Here is a 25,197-nt window from a genome sequence, read left to right on the forward strand (position 1 = left end):
CTGAGCCGTGATTTACATGCAAGAACGGCACCACGCTAACAAAACAAAAAACACAAGAACAGAAGACCATTTTTGGGCTGCCTCCGGGTAGCTGTGCCGCGCAAACCAGCTTTGTGCGCCTCTGAGTTAGCGATGGAAACAGTACGGAGCAAAGACCGTTGCGCAGGCCTCTGGTGCCGAAACCCGACCCCAAAGTGGCATACGTTTGGATCAAAGGTCTGTGCCGCTCCGGTCTCTGGTTCCCAGCAGAGCTTGAGTTGGATTTATTTATAGTCTTGCCTTTCAAACAGAGTTTGTCCGGGTGGTCTATGCAATTTTCATGAGCGGATCCAAAGTACGTATGCAAATGCACTGGTCCAAGGAACCCAGTCGGCTTTTTCTCCCCCAGCCCTGGCACTCCAAAAGGTAGACTGCCCCAGACTTGGGGGCTCTGCCAAATTAGGCTCACTCCCCAAGAAAGGAAGTGAAATATCTTCCTGGGAGAGGTTTGTTTTTTTGCAGTATCCAGATTTTGTGGATTTTGGATGTTATTGTGTGGTATATGGTTAACACGGCTACCCTGGACATAAAGACACACAATCGCAGGTAGACACAAAATCCTTCTCTCTTACACACACACACACACACAAGCATATATGCAACCTTCCTCTCCCTTTCCCTCTTCTCTAAATCTCACTTGCACAAACACAACTGCACACACACACAGACACACACAATCTCTCTCCTTTTTCCTCCCCCTTCTATTCCCCGCCTGTTTTGTCAGTTTATTCCACCGATGGCTTATTTCTTCAGCCGAAACCATTACCGCGCTGTTTATGGGCCGCGTTTTCAAAAGGCAATCTTTCAATCGGGCGTGTTTAAAGAATTGATTGGAGGCCAAATTATCTTCGTCGCGGCAGCCGCAGCCGCCACAAGGAAAAAAATCACCCACCCGGGTGCCAATGTTTACGGGCAGCTGCTCTCCGATACATGGGTTCGGCGGCTGGAGACCCCTGGCAGGACTCCCTGTTGGGTTGGCATTGGATTAGGAGTGCCACCCTTTTCTTCCAAGGGCAACCATGGTCCTTGACATCAAATATGGCAGTTAAATGCCATGGTGGCCAATCCATCCCAGGCTGTGATCTCACCCAGCCATTCCCAAATCTTGATCCTCCAAGTGTTTTGGGGAACTCAAACATTCCCGTATCTTGGTCCTCCAGTCAGGAATCCTTGGGCAACTCCCACTCTCTCAACCTCAGAGGAAGGCCATGGCCAACCTCCTCTGAATGAATCTGGCCAAGGAAACCCCAGGATAGGGTTGCCACCAGTCAGGAATGACTTGAAGGCACACAACAACAACAACAGCAAGGTTCGACTCGGCTTCTCTGCAGCAAATGCCATCCTTGTCTTTTCTACCAGCGCAGTTGAGGAAGGGGAGCGAGTCTTCAAAATCTCATGCTGCAACTTCTTTCGCACAGTGTGTCTCAAAGGTGCTGCAAGATCCCCTGGCAAACTGATGCTCCAGATATTTTGCAAGGGGATAGATGCAAGATCCCTTTGCAAACTGACATTCCAGGCTAAGGCAGCCATGTCTCTGAATTTTCCTCCAGAAACACCATTAAACCATAAACGCATCTGAGGATGTAGACTTAAGTCCACGAAAGCTGATGCTGCCAACTTCTTTCTTTCAGTTAGTCGCAAAGGTGCTACAAGATCCCACTGCGGACTGAAATTCCAGACTAACATGGCTATATCTTTGAATTAAACCAAGGAGGTCTTTTCCGCCTTCCAAGCTACCTTCTCTGAAAGAGATGAGAAAACCTTTAACCAGAGGAGGGCAACCAGGATTCAAAGGTGACCCTCGGAGCAGGAGGTCACCAAGTCAACCTCAGAGATCTCTGATCTTCTGGAGGCCCAGCAGGCCAAAGCTTCCTGGCATGTGATGGATCCCTTTTTGCAAAGGTGGCAACCTCACCAGGCCTGACTCCAAAGCAAGGAGGATGAGTCTCCAGCTGCCGCTTCTCCTCCTCTGATCTCCGCTTGACATTGCATTTCTTTAAGCTCTTTCTTCCTCCAGATCTCCAGGAAGGAACCAAATGCAAGCCTTTTCCCTTCTCTGCCGTCCCACGCCGACCCAGTTACCATCCCTCTCCTCTGTTTCTGCTACCCACCATCTCTGGGCCTTCTCACCGAAGTGCCATTCCGCCTTTTAATCCGCCGCTTCTGCCCCGGGAACAACGCATGCCGAGTTAAATTAACTTTATTGATATTCAGAAATTAAGGGAATGACTAAAGGTAATTGCTCATTAAAAACCATTAAACTGGCACAGCGGGCATCAAAAAGACCTACCTCTCTGCTTTCCCAATTCATCTCAGCCTCCTTCTCTTCCATCTTTGGTAATGCTTTATGCCACCTCCAAAATTGGTTGGTAGGGGAGCGTGGGTCGCCCAGTCAGTGTTACCCTATGCCAGGTTTGTTGCCAACACATAGTAGTGTAATGCAGTGCCCAGATCAATAGTTCCCAAACTCTGGCCTTCCAGGTGTTTGGACTTCAGCTCCCAGAATCCCAGATTGCTGGCCAAGATGACGGAGGCTTCTGTGTGCCGAAGTCCAAACTTGAGTTTGGGAATGGTGGGATCCCAAGGGTCACCCAGTCCAACTCTAGGGTTCTCTGATTCTATAAACTATAATCTGGGGCCAGAGCGATCTGTCTGTCTCTTGGCATCCCAATGAGGCAAAAGGAAAGAGAGGGAAGAAGTGGGAGAAAAACATAGAGGGTCTTTGGACTACATTGTCCAACAGCTCTTGCAAGACCTTCTCCCTAATCCGCGTTTAAACTCACATTGCAATAAGCTCCCATCTTGCTGGAAACCCCCTTTGCAAAAAAGGGCAAGATCCCTCCTATGAAACACACAAACAGGTGCTGCTTCTCTTCCCCTCCGTGACTTATTTTCTTTATTTCCTTTCCAGTCTTTTGCGCAATGCTGGGATTATTAATACGTCCGGCAACATATGGCATTTTATGTAATGGGCCTCTCCGCGCCGTCGCTTTTGCAACCCTCATGTGCGTTTCTGACAAACACTCCCGAAATGGTGGTGGGTGTGCTCGCCCCCCTCCGACATGCTTGGACTACAACTCCCATCATCCCCACAAGCATGCACTGGGATTGGGATGATGGGCGTTGTGGTCCAACGTTGTCCAGGAAATCAGTGCATGGAAAAAAAAGAAGAAGCCCAGCTTGGCTAATAAAGATGCAAAAGGGATCGGCTTGTAGAAATATCCGCACAAGGCCGGATTAGCAACGCCACAGTTCAGGGTGATTGGTTTGTAGGAAAAGCAATCTCTCTGCCACACAGACGCACACATCCACAATGCCATTTTCGTGCACAAACTACACGACGGCAAGGACTTCAGGCGATCAAAAGTGCCTCTAGAGATCCAGACATAAACATTGCATTTTATATTCCTATTTTACAAACAACAACATACAAATGTTAGATGAATGTATTCCAATTTCTTGGTCATTTCTGAGGGCCTCTCAAACTCTGATCGACTTGCATTTTTTAAAATGCCACCCAAATCAAAATGGACAAAACCAGGATCACAAAAACCTAGCATCCCTTACTGTGAACCAGAAAATAAGCCAAAGCTCAGTAAGGAAAAGATCGGGCATAATTCAGGGCAGTGATTCCCAAAGGGGCGGCGGAAAGGTCCAAGGGGTGCGTTTCGGAAATGCATCCAAGGCGGATGCAGAAAGGCGTCTGCACAAAAGAGGAGAGGGAGGCAGAGACCCAGCTACCTGAGCCGAGGGGGAAAAGCGAGTGTTGTTTTCCGCAACACAATTCCACGTTGCCTGACCTCTATTAACCACAGCGAGCTTGGCATCGCCCGCCTGCCACCGCTGGGATGGAAAGGAGGTGCGTGCATGTCCTTGACTAACCTCTCTTCTCCGGCTGGAGGAGGAATGAAGGCCTGGCGAGGCTGTGCGCAAACGCTGCAGGTGCAAAAATGTACATACATGCCTTCCATTTTCAATGGAAGGGCTGTTTGGGCCAGACAGCTTAGATGGAGGGGGACCCTGAGTTCTAACTGAACCACAATTCGATGCAAGGACCCTGAGTAACACAGTACCAAATGTGAGCAAGTCGCACTCTCTCAGCCTCAGAGGAAAGCCACAAACCCTGTGACAGATTCATCTTAGAGTCTCCATAACTTAGAAATGACTTGAAGGCGCACAACAAGAGTAAAGCAAAGGCACATAATGAGAGCCAGGCTGGACATCTGGACAGAGTTTTAGCCCCCGAGCCTGTTTCTAAGGCCCAGGTTTGGATCCAGATGGGAATGGCCGCAGCTCGGTCGGCGTCCTGAGCAAGGCCAGATTAACCGCTGTGCTAAGTAAGCAACCGGCCGGGTTTCCCTCCGGCAAATTGGAGTCAATTTTCTGCTCTGCCATAATCATAATCTGGGAGGAAAAAATGTCTCGGCCGCTGAGAAGAACACAGCGTTCTGCTTTGCTCTTAGAAGACGGAAGAAAAAAGCCGAACTGCGCTCTGAGCCGCAGGAGCACTTTAAAAGACTGTCAGCTTAAGCCATATCTGGGGATACAGAGGGGAGATGGTGGGGTTTCTACATGCTCCTCTCCAGAGCATTAACAGAATCCTTCTTGGGTGAACTACAATCCCCAGAACCCTGGGGAACCTGGCTTGGGGATTCTGGGAGCTTTAGTGCCGGAAAGAAACCTTCCCATGCTGTGCTCCTCTTTGCAAACTTGCTTCTGTCAAGGGAACACAATTTGATGGCAAACCAGATTCCGCTCTGGCTGCATCCGCACCGCAGAAATAATCCAGTTGGATACCACTTTGCTCCGCTCTGGTGCCGCAACAAGCTACACTTCCCAGAATTCCATAGGATGTGGAGCTGACTGCTTCAAGTGGCATCAAACCACAATATTTCTACAATGTAGATGCATCCTGGAGATACTTAAAGAGGGCAGGTGGGCTTCCATTTGGCAGAAGCCGCTTGCAAAGGCAAAGGCAAAGGCAAAGGCAAAGGCAAAAGCATCACCTTTTTTCCTTCTCCCATTTCTCTGGTTTCTTTTTGGGGAGTGGGTTAACATTTTTCCTTCCTTTCCAACTTCTCTCCATTTGCATTACAGAGAGAGAGAGAGAGAGAGAGAGAGAGAGAGAGACGCAGCACCACTCTAAGGCTCTCAAGGAGAAAGACGCAGCGCCTGCCCCAATCCCCTTAGCAAGATTAATTACAAAGCAAAGCTAAAAATACAGATATCTCTGGAAAGCTGCAATTTTCAGGCACTCGGGGAGAATCTCGGCTCCAACGGTGGGCAAGATTTCCCCTTTGCGGACAACCGCACCCATCGCTCCCACCTCTGGGTCCAACCCTGGGAGGCAGGCTCGGCTTTAGAGGCCCTGGCTGGCATCTCGGGCCAGGTTCTGCGTTCAAGTCTCGGCATCTCCACTTCCGGCTGCCAACCCATCAAAGCAATAAATACTAGGCCCAGTTGGGACTCACAGAATAACCCTGAAACTCTGGGCGCATTGGCACCACAGAAATAATGTAGATGGACGCCACTTTTGAGTCCTGTAGCTGGAATCCTGGGATTTGTAGTTTTGCAAGGCCCTTTTAGACTTCTTGGTCAAAGGAGGACTGGTGGCCCACCAAAAACTACACATCCCATGGATTCTATGCAATGGAGCTGTGGCAGTTAAAACCATGTCAAATTGCATTCTTTCAACAGTGTAGATGTACCCTTTCGTTTCTTCTCAAGGGAGGTTAAAACCTTGAGCTCCCAAGTTAGGGCTCTAACCGCTCAAACGCACTGTCTTCAATGGCTTTTTCTGAAAGAGGAGAAATGGCACAAGGGACAACCTTCGGTGCTTCTGATCTCCTGTTTTTTTCTTGCCGAAACAGGAGGATCTTTATTTCTTGTTCCAGGGCTCAAGACATGCATCGCTGATCCGTGCCTTTCTTTTTTAAAAAAGAAAGACAAAACAGAGACCAAAAAAATAAAATAAAATAATAGTTTTAAAAGAGAAAATACTCCTTGCTTTGACACTTATCGGCTCATGTTCCAGCTCCCAGGAGGTGCTGGGTCTCTGTTTTCCCTCTTTGGCTCTATCCCAGCAGACAGGAGTTGACTCAAAGGTGAGCCCACGGTCCTGGTTTCCTCCTCCGAGGATGTCCTCTGGCTGCCCTGAGGGGCACCTGCTGGGAGAATGCTTCCCCCTCGAAACAGCAGGGATGGGTGGCGGAAGACACATGCGCAAGCCCTAGCGATCCCTCTGGGGACTTGCACAAAGAGGGATGCACACGGTTACCCTCTGCAAAAAAGAAAAACCGCCACCGCATTCTTTCTGAGACGGCTCTCGTATCCTTGTACAAAGCAATGTTTGGCTAAATGGAGGAAAGAAGAGGCAAGGGAGTCATTAGGGGATGTGAGGGGTGCAGATGGCACCAGGAGACACCTCAGATGGAAATGAACACCCAGTGGGCCATTTCATGGCAGTGTGGGGGATGCAATGGCACTGCGTGACACCTCAGAGTGTACTGAATGTCCAGTGGGGCATCACATGGTGGCACATGGGGTGCAATGGCACCAGGTGACACTTTACAGGCAGATGAATGCCCAGTGGGGCATCATATAGCGGCATGTGGGCTGCAATGGCACCAGGCGACACTTCAGAGGCAGATGAATGCCCAGGGGAGCAGCACATAGCGGCATGTGGGGTGCAATGGCACCAGGTGGCACCGCAGAGAGGGGTGAATGCCCAGTGGAGCATCACATGGCGGTGTGTGGGGTGCAACGACACCGGGTGACACCTCAGACAGGGTGAACACCCAGTGGGGTATTTCGTGGCAGTGTGGAGGGGTGCAATGGCACTGGGTGACACCTCAGAAGCAGATGAATGCCCAGTGGGCATCACTAATGGAGTGTGGACCACACTGGGTGACACCTCAGAGAGGGGTGAATGCCCAGTGGGGCATCATGGGTCTTCTTTCCCTGATGTTCCTCATATAGGTTTGCAAAGCAATTGACTAATGTCAGATAATAGCATGAAGAGGGGAAGAAAAGAAGGAAGAGGAGGAGGAAGAGGGGAAGAAGAAACCTGATTTGGAAGCGGGGGAAAGTACTGAGTCAGTGGCTTTGTGCTGCTAACACCTTTCCTTTCTCTCTCTTTCTCACCCGGGCGTTAAGATTGGCTCCGCCGCAAACGTTGAGAGGAGCCAGCCGATTCCTTGGCCTTTGAGGAAATCAATCTCAAAAGTTGGAGCAGGTGGATATATTGCAATATCAGCAGCCGCAGCAAGTGTCGTGGAGTGTGGCAAACATGGGATCGAGGAGGCAGCCAAGCTGAACCTCAAAGAGGCACCGGCTCCAAAGACTAGCCAAGAAGCGGGCGTAAAGCAGCCATCCCTATGCCAAGAAGATAAGTCACTTTCAGCCTGGCTGATTTGGGGTGCAGAGTTTGGGCATCTAGTGGAAATAATGCAGTTTGACACCACTAACTGCCATGGAATCCTGGGCTTTGTAGTTTGGTGAAGCACCCTCTCTCTTTGGCAGAGAAGGCGAAATGCCTCGTAAAACACCAGACCCCAGAATTCCTTAGGATGGAGCGACCACTCTTAATGTGATATCAAAGTGTGTTGTTTCCATCGTGTAGATGCCCTCTAGGCCTTGAGGATCAGCAGATACAATATAAAGCATCCTATGCCCAAAAGCGAAATGGACTAAATGGGCTCCATTTTGGTGGAGAATGTTCTCCTTTTCTCATCCTTTTTGCCTTCTGCTCCGAATCTCCTGCCGATCATGAGAGGCCCTCCGGTTCAGGATGGAAATGAATCCATCACCTCCCTCCCTTCTTGTTGACGGACCTTTCCTGGGTAAATAAGTGATAATCATAATGGTGATAATAAATCAATTCCAGGCTGACATTTCACAAATAACAATGATAATAATATATTAAGCATCCCTCCTTCGGAGACTTTTTGCAGAGGGATTACATTTCCTTGGAGCTCGTCCAGATCTTTGGCTCTTCTTCTCTCTGTGCCATCGGGGAGAAATCCAACGCGAAGGTTCCCGTCGTGCCTAGAAATTTCCAGACTTTTTGGCACATCTTGCTTTTGCACAAAATTGGCCAGAAGGATTAATCCACGAACTGCAAACCCGTTTGAATTGGTGCCAGGATCTGAGTCCCTCTGTCGCCGAACGCCGAATCGGCAAATATCGGGCCCGTCCCGTTCATTAAAACGAAAGCCGTGGGTCTCTTGACAGCTCCTGATGGCAATGTCTTTTCTCAGCAAATCTGCGTCTTCTCCGAAGCATCCAGGAGCGCTGCCTTGTCTTCCCAAGGAGGGAAGCTCGCCCATCTCCGAGTCAACCGGGCATATGGTGCGAGAGACGCTCGAGAGTTAATATCGCCATGATTGGACGGGATCAAACCAAGGATTTGTAACAAATCTGGAAGTCTGATGCCTCTGTCCCCTCCAAAGCTCCCCACGCAACGGAAAAGTCCGTCCTCAATTAATAGCCAAAAAGAGGATGAAGGCCTAAGCGCCGGCAATGAGGAAAAAGCGTGCGGTTAATCCAGCCAGCTTTCCTAATTTGGCACACTTGAAGCTCAGCCTTGGCTGAGAAGATGGTTTCGGCCGCATGTGCGTGTGTTGTTTTTTGGAGGGAACCAATGCCCCTTGGCCCTAGGGATGTCATAGACGCCTAGGGTTGGGTGGGACACCCAAAGGGCATCCATTCCAAACCCCTTCTGCCATGTGGAACTCACAACCAAAGCACTCCCAGCGAGAGATGGTCGTCCAGCCTCTGTTTAAAGGCCTCCAAAGAAGGAGACTCCTCCGAGGGAGCAGCGTCTTCCACTATCAAACAGCTCTTACTATCGAGAAGATTTGAACCCTGGCCTTTCAGAATCTTAGTCCAACCAGTACACTCTGACATCTCCAGTATGTCGACCCTCTCCTAAAGTTTCCTTGGTCCGATTTATCCAGAGGTTTCCATGGCTGATTCGAACCCTGGCTTCACAGGATACTAAACCGAATCTCCAAACACTAGCCCACACCGCCTTAAAACAGTCCAGATTTATTCTGAGGTTTGCCATGCTGGCAAACGCATAGGCCAAGGGCAAGATGGCGTCTCTCCCATTCTCCATCCAAATGGCCGGGGCATCCCCAAAAATTCTGCTGCCGGAGGGCAACAACAAGATGGCTCCTCTCCCATGCAAGAGCCAGGGCCGTCCCCAAATATTCTCCTCCCTGAGGCCCAGGAGAAGGTGAGTTTTCTCCTGTTCTGTACCCAAATGCCAGGGCCATGCACAGACACTCTGTTGCCTGAGGCCAAAGAGAAGATGGTCCCTCTCCCATTCCAAGAGGAGACCCCTGGATCTTTGTGCATTTAATCCCAACTAGAAACAAGTCCATTGTTGAACACTGACCCCAACGCAGAGGGAAATCCCATTGTTTTGATGGGTGTGCCATGTGTAACATATACAACAAGGCAGGTGCCACATTTTGCCTCATGGTAGGGCCGGCTCCGATCATTTCTCACGTCACAAACACGAGCTCATATCTCCGCCACCCATTTTGTGTCCCCTTTTATACACTCCAGATTCAATCTGCAGAAAATGTTTCCTCCAAGGGATGGTTCGGGTCCAAGTTTTACCTTCCAGCCCAAACGAAGGCAACTTAAAGCATCCTTGGATCGCCCGAGAATAAGGTTTGGCGAGTAAGTTTCCCCCCGAGGTTTCCTTGCGTTCTCAGGGTTTGCTGTGGGCTGGGGACGGTGGAGGGAAAGAGGTAATATTCTAATCAGCTTTTCTGCCTGCAAGTTGAAAAACTCGGATTACTTTCGAGAGCAATTAATGCGATACGCCAGGGAGCAATCGCGGGTATTTTTAGACATACGTGGGATCTCAAAGCTCTCTCAACCTCAAAGTCAAGCTTGCTCCTGGAAAGAAAAGCCCTCCAATTATTCTTCATTATTTCTTAAATACACACGCGCGCACGCATGCACGCAGGCGCACAGCTTTATAATCCTTAAGAAATTATGCAATGGAGGCTTTCTCTGTGGGTCGCTGCGGGGGGACGTTGGGGCCTTAAAGAGCAGACCTACTGAATCAATGGGATTTATTTTACTTACAGAAGTCAACAATTTACTCAGTGGGTCCACTTTAGTTTGGACAGGATTCAGGCTGATGGGTTTATTTAGGAGAAGCTAGTGATCCATTTGCCTATATCTTGGATTCTTAGTCCTTATATCTATTATCTATCTATCTATCTATCTATCTATCTATCTATCTATTGTATGACCCATGCATCTCTAGGGTTACGCTCCAAGGTCCTTGTGGATATAATAGGGAACCTTATTATTTTCAATGAGACGAATGACTTCTGGCCCAGGCACACCATAGAATCACACTGGAGGACCTAGAAATGCCTAGAGAGAACACTTCTCAAGGCATTTGTAGACATTTATGGTATGCTCGGTCTCGAGGCTGACCATAAAATTGCTCTGGGGGATAGAGAAATGCCCAGAGAGAACATTTCTCTAGGTATTTCTATGTCCTCCAGTGTGATTCTATGGTACATTTGGTTCAGAGGTTGTCCATAGAATTGCTCTGGAGGACCCAGGGATCCCTAGAAAAGAACACTTCTCTAGGCATTTCCAGGCTCTCCAGAGTGATTCCACGGCCAACCTCCATCCCAAGCATACTATAAATCATACTGAAGGATCTAGAAATGCCTAGAGAGGACACTTCTCTGGGCATTTCTAGTCCTTCAACATGATTTATGGTTTGCTTGGTCTCCAGGTTGACCACAGAATTGCTCTGGGGGATAGAGAAATGTGGACATTTTTCTAGGTACTTCTATGTCCTCCAATGTGACTCTATGGTAGATTTGGGCCAGGGGTTGACCACAGAATCACTCTAGATGACCTTGCAATGCCAAGAGAGAACACTAGGCATTTCTAGGTCCTCCAGCTCAATTCTATGGCATGCTTGGGCTAAAAGGTGACCTCGGAGGACCCAGAAATGCTTAGAGAGGACACATTTTTCCACACATGGATACTGAATCTGGGGAGAAGAGGCTTACAAGATTTTCTGCCTTGTGTCATTCTTTCTTGGATCTAGTCCATTGGACTCTACTAGACAATCTATTGAATCCATGATTGGGCAGTGAATGGATTTATAGAAATCCATTCTTTTCAATGAATCTTCTTAAATGTGGACTTGTCAAAGGACAAGGTGCATGCTTGGCCCCAGGCAGCCCTATATCTTGGGCCGCCCCTTCCTCCAAAATACAATATCGGCTGCAACCCAGCCAGAGCCGATCTCTGAACCGCGATATAGAAACGCCGCTCGCCCCCATCAGCCAAACCTGTGACACCTCCGTGTCTCTTGGGAAAACCATTATTTCAAAGCGTATATGAGTCGATAAATCAAGAACACGGGGGCCTGTCAAAAGACTGTGATGAAAGGTATTACTTCGACGCTTGTAATGCTGTGCGTGTGCATGTGTGCGCGAGAAAGCGAGAGAAGGAGGGAAGGAGAGGAAGAGAGAATAATTCCCCGAGGAGAGAAAACAAGAACCGTCCTAAAATCCACACACGGATTTCTAGAAAGCCCCAAAGGCGAACAAGGTGCGTATGCGCTTGCGTTTTCAAGATGCCAACCCAACTTGGGAAATTCTTATTTCTTTTTTGAAAGGAATTTGGTTCTACATAACATTTCCCCCCATAAGAATCGATTTATCTATCAAACATGCCATACCAATCGCTTTGTTTAGACCACAGAACATTTCCCCATATAATAATCAATCGATCAGTCAGTCAATCAATCAATCACAGCCCATTCCCCCATACCGCTTTGTTTATACCCCATAACATTTCCTCCCATAACAATCGATCAATCGATCGATCAATCACACCCCATTCTCTCCGTCCCACATTGCTTCCTTTATACCCCACCTTTCCCTACAAATAGTCCTGGCTCCAGAGAAGGGCTCTTGAATCCAGGGGAATTCTTTCTTTAACTGTGCAAAAATTGATGCATTGGTTAAGCTCCAACTGAGACTAGAACTCAGGATCCAGCCTCGTCATAAATAAAGCATCAGGACATGAAGGGTGGATGCCGAAATACCCCAAAGGCAACAGATCGTGTCTGGTTTTGGAAGCCAAGGAGGACAGCCTTGGTTAGTCCTTGGATGGGAGACCACCAACAAATGCCTGGTGCTCTTGGCTGCATTTCAGGGGAAGGGACTAGCCAAACCACCACTGAAAACCCCATGAAATGTATGGGGTCACCATACGTTGACTTGAAGGCATATACCCTGATCTGACTTTGGTTCCTTTCCCCCAAATATTGCAAACTAGAACTTCCAGAGCTGACTGCCAGACCCAGAATCCTCCAACCAGAAGGACTGCCAGTCAATTGCTAGACTCTATTTCAGAGGAAGGAACTGGGAAAACCACCTCTGAGTCTTCCTGGCTTAAAGAAACCCTACAAAATACACCTGGTCACCTTCAAATCTTGGAAGCTAAGCAGGGTCAGCCTTGGTTGGGACTTAGATGGAAGACTGCCAAGGAATCCCAAGCGCTGTAGGATTCCTACAACCATCTTTGAGCATTCCTGGCCTAGGAAAACCCTCTGAAAAATCCATAGAGGTCGCCATAGGTGGACATGCGACTTGGAAGCCCATAAGACATCCAGGACCATTCGAAGATACCCTTTGCAACCAAGATCTCCCTCATTTGAACCTTCTAGGTCTTGGGGGTCTTCAACCCAATAGTAGAGGACCCCTTGTTTTTCCAGAGATGAGCCAAAAGCATTTTCTAGCATGGCAGAAAGAGCGAGAGGGCAGAGGGGTAAGAGCGCGATGCCCACTGAGACCAGATTGGCGTGGGATTAAACAGGTTCAGATTGGGGGCAGAGAAGGTCAAGGGACAGAAGTAAATCTGGATTAAGATGAGGACACCTCAAGGAGACTTACAGCGCGTGTCTATTAATGTGACCAGGTTTCCAACGCAGCAATAAGGGACCAACAAAATTCACGACGAGGAACAAGTTGGCGCACTACCGACCGAAATGTCAAAATTTATGGAAGTATTGATTGCAGATAATCTCGCCATGTGTTTCTCCGTAGAAATTAACATGTTGTCCCTATTCATCGGTTACACGACGCCCCCGTTTCTGGCTTGAAGGAGGACACACATATTGCAAAATACAAGGGTTTCGTCTCTGAATCTGGTTCGGTCTCCATATAAATGGACAAGCTTTCCAGCCTTCAAATAGGGACAATGCTTCTAATAAGGGGTCCGATAAGGGATAAGATTTGCGACCCTCAAATAAGGGGCTTCTTTATAGTAAGGGACACCATCCAGCCCTATAATAAAGGACAGGTTTTCCAGACCTCAAATAAGGGACATCTCTTATAGTAAGGGACACCAGCCGTTCCTATAAGGGACCTGCTTTCCAGTCCTCAAAGAAGGGACCGCTCTTATGATATGGGAAGCCTGCCAGCCCTAAAGGGACAAGCTTCACAGTCCTTAAAGATGGGACAACCGTTACAATAAGGGGCTGGTTTTTCAGACCTCAGAGAAAAGAAATCCTTTATAATAAGGGATGCCTGCTCGTCCTATAAAGGAGAAGCTTTCCAAATAAGGGTCCTATAAGGAGCATGCTTCTTAAATAATGTCCTTTATAATAAGGGAAACCAGCCAGCCCTATAAGGGACAGCTTTTCCATCCCTCAAATAAGGGGTGCCCCTTATAATATGGGACCCTTGGCAATATGATAAGGGGCTAGATTTGTGACATCGTATGGGATGCCAGCCAGCCCTATAATGTCTGGAAAGCTTGCCTCTTACAGGGCTGGCTATCTTCCCACATTTCCCAAGACATCTGGTCCTTAAATATGGGACAGTCCTTACAATAAGGAACCTTTGCCAGTCCTATAAGGGACAAGCTTTCTGCTCCGCAAAGACGTCTCTTATGATAAGAGAAGAAACCAGCTAGCCCTATAAGGGTCAGGTTTTCCAGCCCTCAAATAAGGGACGTCCCTTATGATATGGGAAGCCTACCGGCCCTATAAGGGACAGGATTTCCAGACTTCAAATAAGGCACATCCCTTAAAAGAAGGGACACCTTTGTGTGTGTGTGTTTGTGTGTGTTTGTATATTTTGGGAGGTTGGTGGGAATGATCTCAAGACCTGGATCCTCCTTCCCCCCCCCCCCCCATCTTTCCCTAAACGGCTTCCACCCCAAAAGGCAACAAAACAAAAGAAACCGAGTGAAGGAAGAACAACTTGGAGAAGAAGTTTGGTCGGAGGAGGAGTGGAGGACGGTTTTTGGGAGGAAGGGTTGCAAAAGGCAGTCCAGAGGAGGAGGAATGGAGACAGGCTTCAATGGGGTTGTTATTTTTTTTTGGGGGGGGGGAAGAGGTTGGCAGCTGGAGGAAGGGGCTTGTCATCTAGGGCTGGAGGCATCCAAAAAAGGCACACATTCACACAAGATGCACCACTGGCAACCTCTGGAAACCACACAAAAAACACCTCCCTCGCCTGCCTTTGTGTACAATTGCTAGCCTTTGGGGGGCTGAATTTGGGGATGTTGTTGTACAGATGAAGAAATCCATTCTTTCCCCAAGGAACCCATGAAGCAACCAGTCAGACAATAAGAGCCTTGGGCAAGCGTATAGCTGGAGCAATGCTAGTATTAAGATACTATTTGAACGATTGCAAAAGCAACCCCCTCAGACCCTCTTCTGGCCCCCAGGCTTGAAAAGGGGGGAATCAGAGGAAGAAAGCATGGGGAAAGGAGAAAGAAGAGGAGGAGGAGGAGGAGGAGAGGGATTGGGGGACCTGAGGAAGGCAATTTCTGCGAAGGCGGAGGGCGGGTGGCTTGGCTTTCCATGTGTATGTATTCCTTGGCATGCGATTCCAGCCCTTGTGCCCATCTTGGGGTCTCCATCCCTCCCCCTCAAAACAACAAGAAGGACCCTCATGGCTTACCTTGAGTCCGGAGCCCGAAATCCGAGGCCAGGAGGAGGAGGAAGACCCCCCTCCAGCCCCCCATGGCCGCTCCTCCCTTCCTTTTGGGGGTTGGGGGCTGCTCTGCTGGACTCTTGGGGGGCCCTTGGCTCCGGCTCCCCTCCAGGGTTGCTCCTCGCCTTGCCGAGGCTGCGCTCCTCTTCAGCACCAGAGACAGCGCCTTACCGTAAGCCTCCGACAAGCGCCGCCCGGCAATCCAGCCCCAGAGGAAGAGGAGGAGGAGGAGGAGGAAGAGCGGGAGGAGGGCTCCGGGGGAGGGCTGCCCCTCCTCTCCTCCTTCCCTCCTTCCTTCTCTCTCGCTCTCTGACTCTCTTTGGGGTCTCAAAGCCCAGCCGCCCCCAAGTCCTAGAAGACAAGCCAACCAAGAAAGTCAAGAGCCTTCAGCCTTTTTGCCCTCTTCCTTCCCTTCTTCCTCCTCCCCTTCTTCTTTTGCCTCTTCTTCCTTCTAGCACTCCTCCTCTTCCTCCCTTCCTCTCACATTGTTTCTTCTTCTTCCTCTTCCTTTTCCTCCTCCGCTCCCTTCCCTCTCTTCTTCTTCTGTCTCTTTCTCCTACTCCTCTTCCCCTTTTCTTTTCCCCTTCCTCTCACATTGTTACTTCTTCTGCCTCTCCCTTCTCCTCCTCCTCTCCCTTCCCTCTTTTTCTTTTTCTCTCTTTTTCTTCCTCCTCCCCTCCCCTCCTTCTTCCTCTCCTTACATTTCCTCTTCTTCCTCCTCCTTCATCTCCCTCTTCCTTCCTTCCTTCCCTCCTTTCTTCTTCCTCTTCCCCTATGAAGCTTATTCTGCCTCTTCTTCTTCCTTCTCCTCCTCTTTTTCCTCCTCCCTCTCTTCCTCCTCTTCTCCTTTTCTTCTCCCCCTTGTTCTTACATTACTTCTTCTTCTGCCTCCTCCTCCCTCATCTTCCTCCTTTTTCTCCTTCCTCTTCCCTCCTTCTTCTTCCTCTTCTCTTTTCCCTCCTCCTCTTCCTCCTCCTTCTCCTCCTCCTCCCCTCTCCTTCTTCCCTTTCTTTATTTCTTCCCCTTCCTCCTCCTCCACTTTCTCCTTCCACCATTTTGCAGAGTTTCCCTCCAAACTCCATCTCCAAAAGGACAAAGGCCTCCCAGTCCAACCAACCTGGGAAGAGGCTGAGGCAATGGCTGCCAACTGGGCAAGGCTGGCTTTGGGGTGGGATGAAGCCAAGGGAAGACTTGGCATCCCCTTTTGGGGGGTCTCAGCTCCCTTCCATCCATTACTTCTCCTTCTCTTGACCAAAGCCCCCCACCAGCCCCTGGAAAACGCTGACCCAAAGACTCCCCTCTCCTCCTTCACTCGGCATTTCAAATTCTCTGGATAATGAAGATGGCTTTTGAGCATACAAAGGACAATAAATTATTACTTTGCGCTCAATAAACGCCAAGGCTGCCGGCAGCTGCCTCAGCAGCAATCTCTGCTCAGAGGAGAAATGGGGAGAGAAAAGGGGGGCAGCAAGGAGGAGGAAAAAGAACTTCATGATCATTACATTACGGAGGGAGAACCAGTGGACCTCCGAGGCAGGAGACTGGGGCCTTGCTGGGAGACATGGCGGAAGAGTGGGCCAGAGAATCCACCTGGGCTGGCAATGAGTCCCAAATCCCCAAGAAGACTGGGCTTGGCTTCAAGAAAGAGCCCGGGGTTGTGGTTTTTATGTTCCCTTGGCTGGGAAGGAGAAGGGAAGTGTATTTGATGCTCTCTCTTGTGCACAATCTTCCACCAGGACAGAGCCATTCTGCAGCTCGAGGCAAAAATTAATTTCCCGTGATCCAATGAACATCGTGTCGTACTTTATGGTGGTTTTGCGTGGAGCAAAATGGAGGGATGCAATTGTCATCAGCCCTGAAGACAAGAGGACTTGGCATCTAACTGCAAGGGACTGGGAAATGTGGGCCATTCAAGAAAAAGGAGGGACGTGGCCAAATCAAAGCTAGAAACACTCCTAGAAATATTGGAACTCCAGTCTTGAATTCCAACTGTTGTTTCAAAAAGGCATGGGTGAGAGACAAGATCTTTTCTGTGGGCAAAGGGGGCAAGTCCAATAGGTCAGAGATGGGGCGGATGTTGCCTCTGGTTGCATACTGGGAAGGGGGACCATCAAAACCCAGTTTGGCTGGAGGATTAGTAGGGAGGGACTCAGCTAGACCTTCTCAAGTCCCACAACAGAGGCGCCATCTTAGATAAGACCCCGTCCTGTAAACTCACCAACCTTTCCTCTTGAGATGGATGCCAGGATACACAACATTCGCCATCCAAGATCTAGAGACTCGCCATTTTGAATGCATGTCCTCAGACCCTAACAATGGGGAAATCTCACTCCAGGGTGGCAAAGCCTATCGCGCAAACTCCGTAACACAATACCTATCCTGCTAAAACCTATCGTGCAAAACCTACGATGCTCCATTGACCCCGGTTCATTTTTCAGGGGGCAACGTTTGCCTGAGAGTGTGTTCCCAAAAGAAGGGGACTTTCTGAACTGTGCCGTCTTTCTCACCTTGGTCTCCTTCCGGGGCAGCCATCCCACGCACCACGAAATCCGAGCGGCGGTCCTCTTCATTTAATACAGCGAATGGGTTGCAACAGCTTCCGGAAGGCTGCTCTCTTCTGCCCTGGCTCGTTTTTTGAAAACCTGCCTTTTAAAAAAGAAAACACCATAAAATAAGACACTCCAGAAAAAAATAAATGACTTTAAATTGAATTTTAACCTCCTACTGAGGTGGAGAGATTTGATGGGAGATTTGATTTGAGTGTTGAGAGTTTTCCCTTGGAGAAGGCAGATGGCATTCAGGAAGATCTAACAGGGAGATTGCCCCAAGCTGAGTCCTGGCCCTTTCTCTGGATGCCGGGGAAAGGAAGGGGGGGGATCGGCATGAAATTTGGCTGTTTATTTAAACATGTACAACATTAATTGAAATCCAGATGGGTTTGGGAGGGAGGGAGGGAAATGATATTTGGAGCAGGAGGCTCTGCAACGTTGGCTCTTGCTACGGAAAGAGATGGCACCGTACCTTTCCATATTTATATATATATATATATATATAGTATGCTGGCAGGATCTATTATCTTAATCCATCACCTGCCAAGACTGTAGTCCTACATATGTGATCCAATACAGGCATACGAGGCGTCATAGAGCTGGAAGGGACCCCCAAGGGTCATCTAATCCAACCTACAAGGAAGACACAACTACAGCTCTCCTGAAAGAGGTCCGTCCAGCGTCTCTTTAAAGACTTCCAAAGATGGAGAGCCCTCCTCACCTTCCCAGGCAGCCCCTTCCACTTCTAAGCATCTCTCATTGTAGAAGCGAAATGTTTTACTCAGTACTTAGTGGGAATCTCCTTTCCTTTCCTTTGGATCCCTTGGTTTGTGTTCTAGAGTGTCACTGGTTTAAGTGCTGCAAACACCGTTCCTATTGACTCCTGGGATTTGTAGTTTCGTACGCCTTCTCTGCCCAAAGGCACCGGTGCCTCGCTGAACGGCAAATCCCAGAATTCTGTGAGACAAAGCCATGGCAGTTAAAGTGGTGTGAAGCTGCATTATTTCGACAGTGTAGACACACCCCAAGGAAATGGTTTGGCAAAAAGTCATTGTGAGGATGCATAAGAACAAATCTAGTCCAGGTTATGGGTAGGATTCAGGTTGTTGTTGCTGTTGTTAGATGTTTGGTGGTGTGCCTTTGAATCATTTCAGATCGTATCATGGGGTTTTCTTGCAAGATTTGTTCAAAGAGGAGTTTGCCATTGCCACCTTCTGAGGCTGACATGCCCAAAGTCACTCAGTGGGTTTCCATCACAGGGTTTCTTGGCAGGCTTTGTTGCGAAGGGGTTTGCTTTGGCCTTCCTCTGAGGCTGAGAGAGCATGACTTACCCAAGGCACCCAGCGGGTTTCCTGGCCAAGCCGAGATTCGAACCCTGGTCTCCAGAGTCATCATTCAATGCTGGTTGTTCAGTGTTTAGAGGCTGCTTTTCTCCACCTCTCTCCTCCTCCTTGCCTTGTCAAAAGTCCTGCCATGCTGGAAAGTGAGTTGCTCTGGTCACAGCGGTGGCTGACCGCAATGCCGTCCAGAACAAGGCCGGATCTAAACAGTTCAAGGGAAGCTCTTCTATGAGCAAAACGCTCGCTCCCAGGCCTGGCCTGAGGCACTAGCCATTAAGCCAGCCTCTCCAAAAGAGCTCAGCATCAGGTTGGGGGGCAAAGCTTTGATCCCTCAGTGCCTCTTGTGGGTGCCAAGCGGGCAAAAGGGGGAGTGGGATCACAGGGCTTTTGCAACTACAAAGGCCGGTTGAAGTACGCCATCCTGGCTGTGAAACACGGCTGTTATTTTTAGGAGGCATTACCTGTCTTCTTGCTTGGATGAGCCTTCCTTTCTCTTTGTGCCAGCTCAGATTCGGAAAAGAAATGACTTTCAGGGAGCAGAAACGGGGAGAGGAGGTCGCCATTTCCTTTCTAAATCCGTTTGGGATGAAGATGGTGCCTCCATGTTCAGGTGCGGTATGCACCTGAGCACCAAAATGGAACATATTAACGACAAAGCAGAATCCTACTGCTTTCACATTCTATTTAATGAAATTGCTGGCTACCGCAGAAAGGAGAGGTGGTGATATGTGGTTGGATCCGGGCCACAGAAAGGAAAACCTCCAACCTGTGGGCCAAATCCAGACCCCAGAATTGAACTCTGGCAGCTTTGTCTGTCTTTACCTTTGGTCAGCAATTAATCAGATGCTGAAACTCAGGTGGTTTTTAGCAGGGAAAGAAATGCAGGATGGCAGCCGTGGCAGATTCTGCATGAATCTCTTTGCAGAGAGGCAAAGGTTTGTATGAAGCAGAAGATCTCATTTGCAGACTGGCAAGGCTTTGCATGGAACGAAGCTCTTGTTTCCAGACTCTGCATGGCACAGGAACTCTTCTTTGCAGACTGACAAGGCTTTGCATGGCACACAGGTTCTTATTTGCAGATTGGCAACCGTTTGCCTAGAAGAAGGCCTCCTGTTTGCAGACTATGCTCTGAACGTTGCATGGAACAGGAGCTCTCATTTGCAGACTGCCTGGGTTTGGCACGGACGAGGAGATCTAATTTGCGGACTGGACAAACCTTGTACAAAACAGGCGCCCTCATTTGCAAGCTGGCAAGGTTCTCCTGCAAGAACTGTCCGGAAGGAAAGCAAAGATTGACGCTTAAGAATTCTAACTGCGAGGGTGGTGACCTTTTGTGTTACGCTTTCGTAACTGCGACCATGAATTCCAGCCGTTGTTTTCAAAGGAGCTTCCCAAGCATGGATGAGAGGGCATTAAAATCCTCTCCCATGGGCAAAGGTGGCAGGTACAGGCGGTCAAAGACGGCGATTGCTTTTGGTTGCATGCAGGGGGGAACCTTTAAATTAAGGGTGGGCAACAAGCTGCCGAAGCGCTAAATATGACCTGGAGCTATTCCTAAGCCCCCCAAGACCCTCAAAGCTAGTCTCCCTTCCTCCCTTCCTCTTGAAATGCCCTCGACGCCGGCATCACCGCGAGGCCCTGCCCATGGCTAAATTTGGCATCTCTTTAATCCTTTGCTGCTCCATAAATGTTTAATGCAATAAAGCAACTTAAGGAGGAAAAGGACTTTGGGGGGGCAAGCCGGCGAAGAAGAAAAGGAACCGAAGCAGGGCGTTTTGTCGGGGAAATTGAACTTTCTAATATGATACTATTCAAATGGGTTTTAATCGCGTCGGCTCGTCGGGAAGCGCGTTCACAGACTCCTAATGAACCGGGGTGAGACAAAGAGAGGGAAGGAAAGAGGTTCGGATGGGAAGATAAAATGAAATGAAATAAAAACCCAGCGTTGGCTGGGGAGATAAGAGCTGGCAGATCCCAGGGGAAGACGGAGGCAGCGGGAAAGTATGGAGAAATGAGGGTGAGTCCGATTGATGGATGGATTGATGGATGAATTATTGGCGGCCATGATCCCATATCTACCTTGCATAACTTTATGCAACAGAATTAAAACACAGCTTAAAAAGATAAAAGTGCAGCCCCGTGAAAAGCCCTTCCTGACGCATGAAAGACAAGCCAAAGTCCAGCCTGAACAAAAAGGTGGAAGAAGAAGGTCCGTCCATTTCTGGCGCATACAAGCATGTTTGTTTTTTTGCATCCTGGCACATCTGCAAAGATCTGGAGTGCGGAGAAGGAGATGGACAAGAGGGTTTAATTGGGAAGCTTGCTTCTCTTCTCAGGGAACGACGGTGAGCAGATGTGAAGACAGCTGAGTTGCCGCAAGAGTGCTGTTATTCCCGCCGTCTGTCTTTCACACACACACACAAACCGCACACCTCGCATCCAAAACCCAGTCAGCTTGCTGGGACCAGAGCGGACAATCGTAAGAACAACAGCGACTGGCATTCAAGATCCGTAACTGGTCTACAGTGGTTTGCAACTGGCCCACATTTGCTGATGGCACAGCATTTCTGTGAAAATGGAAAAGCCACAAATATAAGAAATCACTATATATATATTTTCAGTGCAACTCTATGGTCAACATCTGCCAGAAGTAGACCATACTGTTGTACTGAAAGTCCTACATAGGCAACTCTATGGTCAAGTAGACCATACCATTGTACTGAAAGTGGTCAACATCTGCCAAACGTGGACCATAGGATTCCTCTGGAGGACCTCCATATGCCTAGAGAAGTGCAAGCCTTTAAGCAGAGGTTGGATGGGCATCTCTTAGGATGTGCATCCCTGCCTGGCAGTGGGTTGGACTAGATTGCCCTTGGGATCCCATCCAATTCTACAGTCCTGATTCCATGACGCCTCCACCGAATTAATTAATTAACACATTTCCAAATGCCCATCTGGCAAGGAGGCGGGCGTGTATGCCGATCGCTAGGCAACCTGCCCTTGAACATGCCAGTCTCTCTGAGTCGCCCCCATCAAAGGGGAGAGATCAAGTGGGCAGGAGGCGGTTCTCTCTTCCGTGGAACATGGGTCACCATTGCGCATCCGTTCCAGAACAAGGGAGGGCCAATTGGGAAGGAGGACACAGGGAACATTGGGGGGAAGGATGGGTTTCGTTGTTATTCTTGCTGTCGAACATAATGCACTGTTGCCAGGAAGGGCGATGAACCAGCGAAGCAGGCTTGCCAGAGCATGCGTTTGCCTGCGTGCATGAGCCTCTCTCTCTTTCTCTCTGTGTTGGAAACAAATAAGTAAGAGGGAAAGGGGGGGGAATGAGTGGTAACGAGGAATGAATCAAGTTGAGAAAGGAGGCGGGTTGGAAATGAGAATCTACGAGGAGAAGAATCACGACAAAGAGAGGGAGCGCTGGGGAAAGGCTGCGGAGGGAGAACATTTGGTGCATACATGTGTGCATTTCTATTCCACCTCTCTCCCAGGGAGATCAAACGGATGCAATGTAAGTGGCAGTCCCCATCTGCTCTCTTAACCCTCCAACAACAATGCTGCATGGTAGGCCAGGATGAGAAAGAGAAAGAGAAAGAGGAAGAGAAAGGGAGGGAAGGAAGGAAGGCGTAGTTGGAATCTCATTCCTTGTCATTGGTTTGTGTCTTTGAAGGAGCAGAAAACAAGTATGCTCCATGTTCTCTATCCCTTCTGAGATTTCAAGAGGGCTCTATCATGTCACCTCTCTATCTTCTCCAAGCTAAACATCCCCACCTCCTTTAGTCATTCCTCACCAGGCTTGGCTTCCCAGCATTTCACCATCTTTGCCACCCTTCTCTGGGCACCTTCCAGCTTCTCCAGATCCTTCTTCTGTGGGACCCAGAGCTGGAGACAGGATGCCAGGGCAGCCCAGGTCAAGAAGGACTTGGAGAAGCTGGAAGGTGCCTAGAGAAGGACAACCAAGCCAAATACATTCTTGCTTCCTGTTGCAATCGGAGCACTGTGTTCCTGTTGCTGCAGCCTAGCATCGCACTGGCTTCTGTGGCTCCGGCATCACAATGTTGACTCAGAAGATGGTGGCGGTAATGAATTAATAAACTGTTGATGATTGCAACGCCAGCTCCGGCACTTTCCGACCTGTCAAACCCTTCCCCCTCTCCCTGGTGCTTTGCGTGGATATCTCTGCTAATGATGATAAAGATTTTTGCATTAGGGTCGGTCAGGCAAGATCAGTAGGGACCCAGCCTGCTTAGCGCTTCCAGATATGCAAAGGGAAGCGATAAACGGGATGCAAATCAGTGGTTCCCTGTCAAAAGAGGAGAGGAAAGGAGGGGCGGAAAGGAGACAGGAGTCGGAAGCAGGAGGGATATAGATTTCATGTCAGGCTGAATTTCCCCGGCGTAAAGAGAAGCAGAACCAGGAGACTGTCCCTAGCTTTCCCTGGTTGTTTAGGAGTTGTGCAAAAATAGTCATTGGGGGCAAAGCTGTTTCATGTCAGGCCAGAAATGCTGCAGGCTTAACAACTCGCCGGGTGAGATCAGGACAGTCGCTCTGCAAGGTCCTACGCCTGCGACGATTTCTGATACAGAAACGGTGGGGTGTCTTTTGGCCGATATGGAACGCCTATCTTGACTTTACGGTCGCAGGAACAGAGCTGGGCCTGCGGTGGGACTGCACCTGGAGGCTTCCTTGCATGCGCTTTGATGCACAGGGGCCCTCCGTGGCACACTGGCCAAGAGCCTGCGTTGCTTCAACACAGCATAAATATCCACTGGCAGGGTTAAGTGACGCAAACCCTCTGCAAATTACCGATGGCACACGACGCACGGAGGGGGCAGTCGAGGTACATGGCTGACAACCCATTGTGAAACTGTGGTGTGCAATGGACGAAAATGTGCAATTGACAAAAGTGTGCAATGGATGATAATGTACTATGCAATGGATGAAGCTGCAGTGTGAAATGGATGAAGCTGCAGTGTGAAATGGATGAAGCTGCAGAATGAAATGGATGAAAGTGGGTAAGGGATGAAATTTCAGAGCAAAATGGACCAAAGAACTGCAGTGTGCAATGGACAAATTGTGAAATTGCAGTGTGCAGTGCAGAGTGGCATTCACACACAACTATGGGTGCATCTTGTTGTGTTCCTTCAAGTAGCTTCCGACTTATAGCAACCCTAAGGTAACCCTATCAGGATTTGTTCAGAAGGCTTCGAGGCTGAGAGCGCATGACTTGCCCAAGGTCACCCAATGAGTTTCATGCTCAAGCAGAGATTTGAACCCTGCTCCCCAGAGCCGTAGCACAACGCTCAAATCAAGCTTGCCAAGTCGGAAATGACTTGACGGCACATAACGACAACAAACATAGCTAATGATTCTTAACTATGTCTGTCATGCAGGATCTCGATCCAAAATATTTACGGATATCCGGCTTTTCTTCCAGTCTGGAACTCCAGGCAGCTTGCAGCAGCAGCAGCAGAAAACATAATTAAAAATTCACAGTATATGCAATCGACAAAGTAATTAAGCGCTAAAAAAAATACAAACGAGTGAGAAACATAAAGAGGAGATATAAATCCTGTTCGTTACACAAGGTGTGTTTCCCCTAAAGAATGGATTCAGAAAGGCCTGCTAAAACCTTGCTAAGAAAGGACAGCAAGGGAGGCTCTAATCTAATCTCTTTAGGAAGGGAGTTCCAGAGTCTGGAAGCAGCCACCAAGAAGGCCTTGTCTGCTCTGTTCCTGTCAAATGTACCCATGACGAAGATTTCGAAAAGTAGAAACTCACCACAGACTGGAAGCCAAGAGCGCATAGAACATCTCCGGTGCACAGACCCACTCCTCTGAGTTGTGTTGTACTCTGTGGCCTGGCTGTCGTTGTTCCCGTTTCCATACCTTCTTGCATGGAAAGGAAGGGGATCTTGCAGTCGCTCTCCAACGTGCGGAACCTATTTTGCAGAGAGAATCCAGGACTTTGGATAGGAGTGCCTTGTTTCCCTCATGAAAAGTCAATGCAAAAGCTCTAGCTTAGAGGAAGAAACTAGCAAAACCACGTCTGAGGATTCCTGGCCTAAGAAAACCCCCAGAAACTCACAGGTTGCCAGAAATCAACCAGGGACTTGGACATCCAAAATCTGACTTTGGTCTTTTTTCCTCCGGATGCTTCAGGTTGGGACTTCCAAAGCAGGAGAAAAAGGGGCCTTTTTGGACTGTCCCTCCCAGAATCCCCCAGCCCCAAAAGAAGACCCTTCCCCAAGTGCAAAAGGAT

The 25,197-nt window shown here is 49.0% G+C and overlaps 1 protein-coding gene across 3 annotated transcripts in view; it reads right to left on the reverse strand.

Annotated features, from left to right (window-relative positions):
• The window catches only part of LOC149301389 (seizure protein 6-like), a 75,306-nt gene that overhangs the window by 30,598 nt on the left and 19,511 nt on the right, over positions 1 to 25,197 (reverse strand). For 2 of the 3 annotated variants that reach the window (XM_089484153.1, XM_089484154.1), the window contains exons 2-3: positions 24,718 to 24,877; positions 17,552 to 17,690 (exon numbers count right to left, since the gene is read on the reverse strand). In XM_089484153.1, coding sequence (XP_089340279.1) covers positions 17,552 to 17,690; positions 24,718 to 24,877 — 299 coding nt within the window. Of the gene's footprint in view, positions 1 to 15,011; positions 15,556 to 17,551; positions 17,691 to 24,717; positions 24,878 to 25,197 lie in introns of those variants that run through there. The other variant, XM_089484155.1, reaches the window with a different exon arrangement.

Source organism: Sceloporus occidentalis, unplaced genomic scaffold (genome assembly GCF_023333645.1).
Source record: "Sceloporus occidentalis isolate IW3139 unplaced genomic scaffold, rSceOcc1.0.p SCAF_21, whole genome shotgun sequence".
NCBI classification, from domain to species: domain Eukaryota; kingdom Metazoa; phylum Chordata; class Lepidosauria; order Squamata; family Phrynosomatidae; genus Sceloporus; species Sceloporus occidentalis.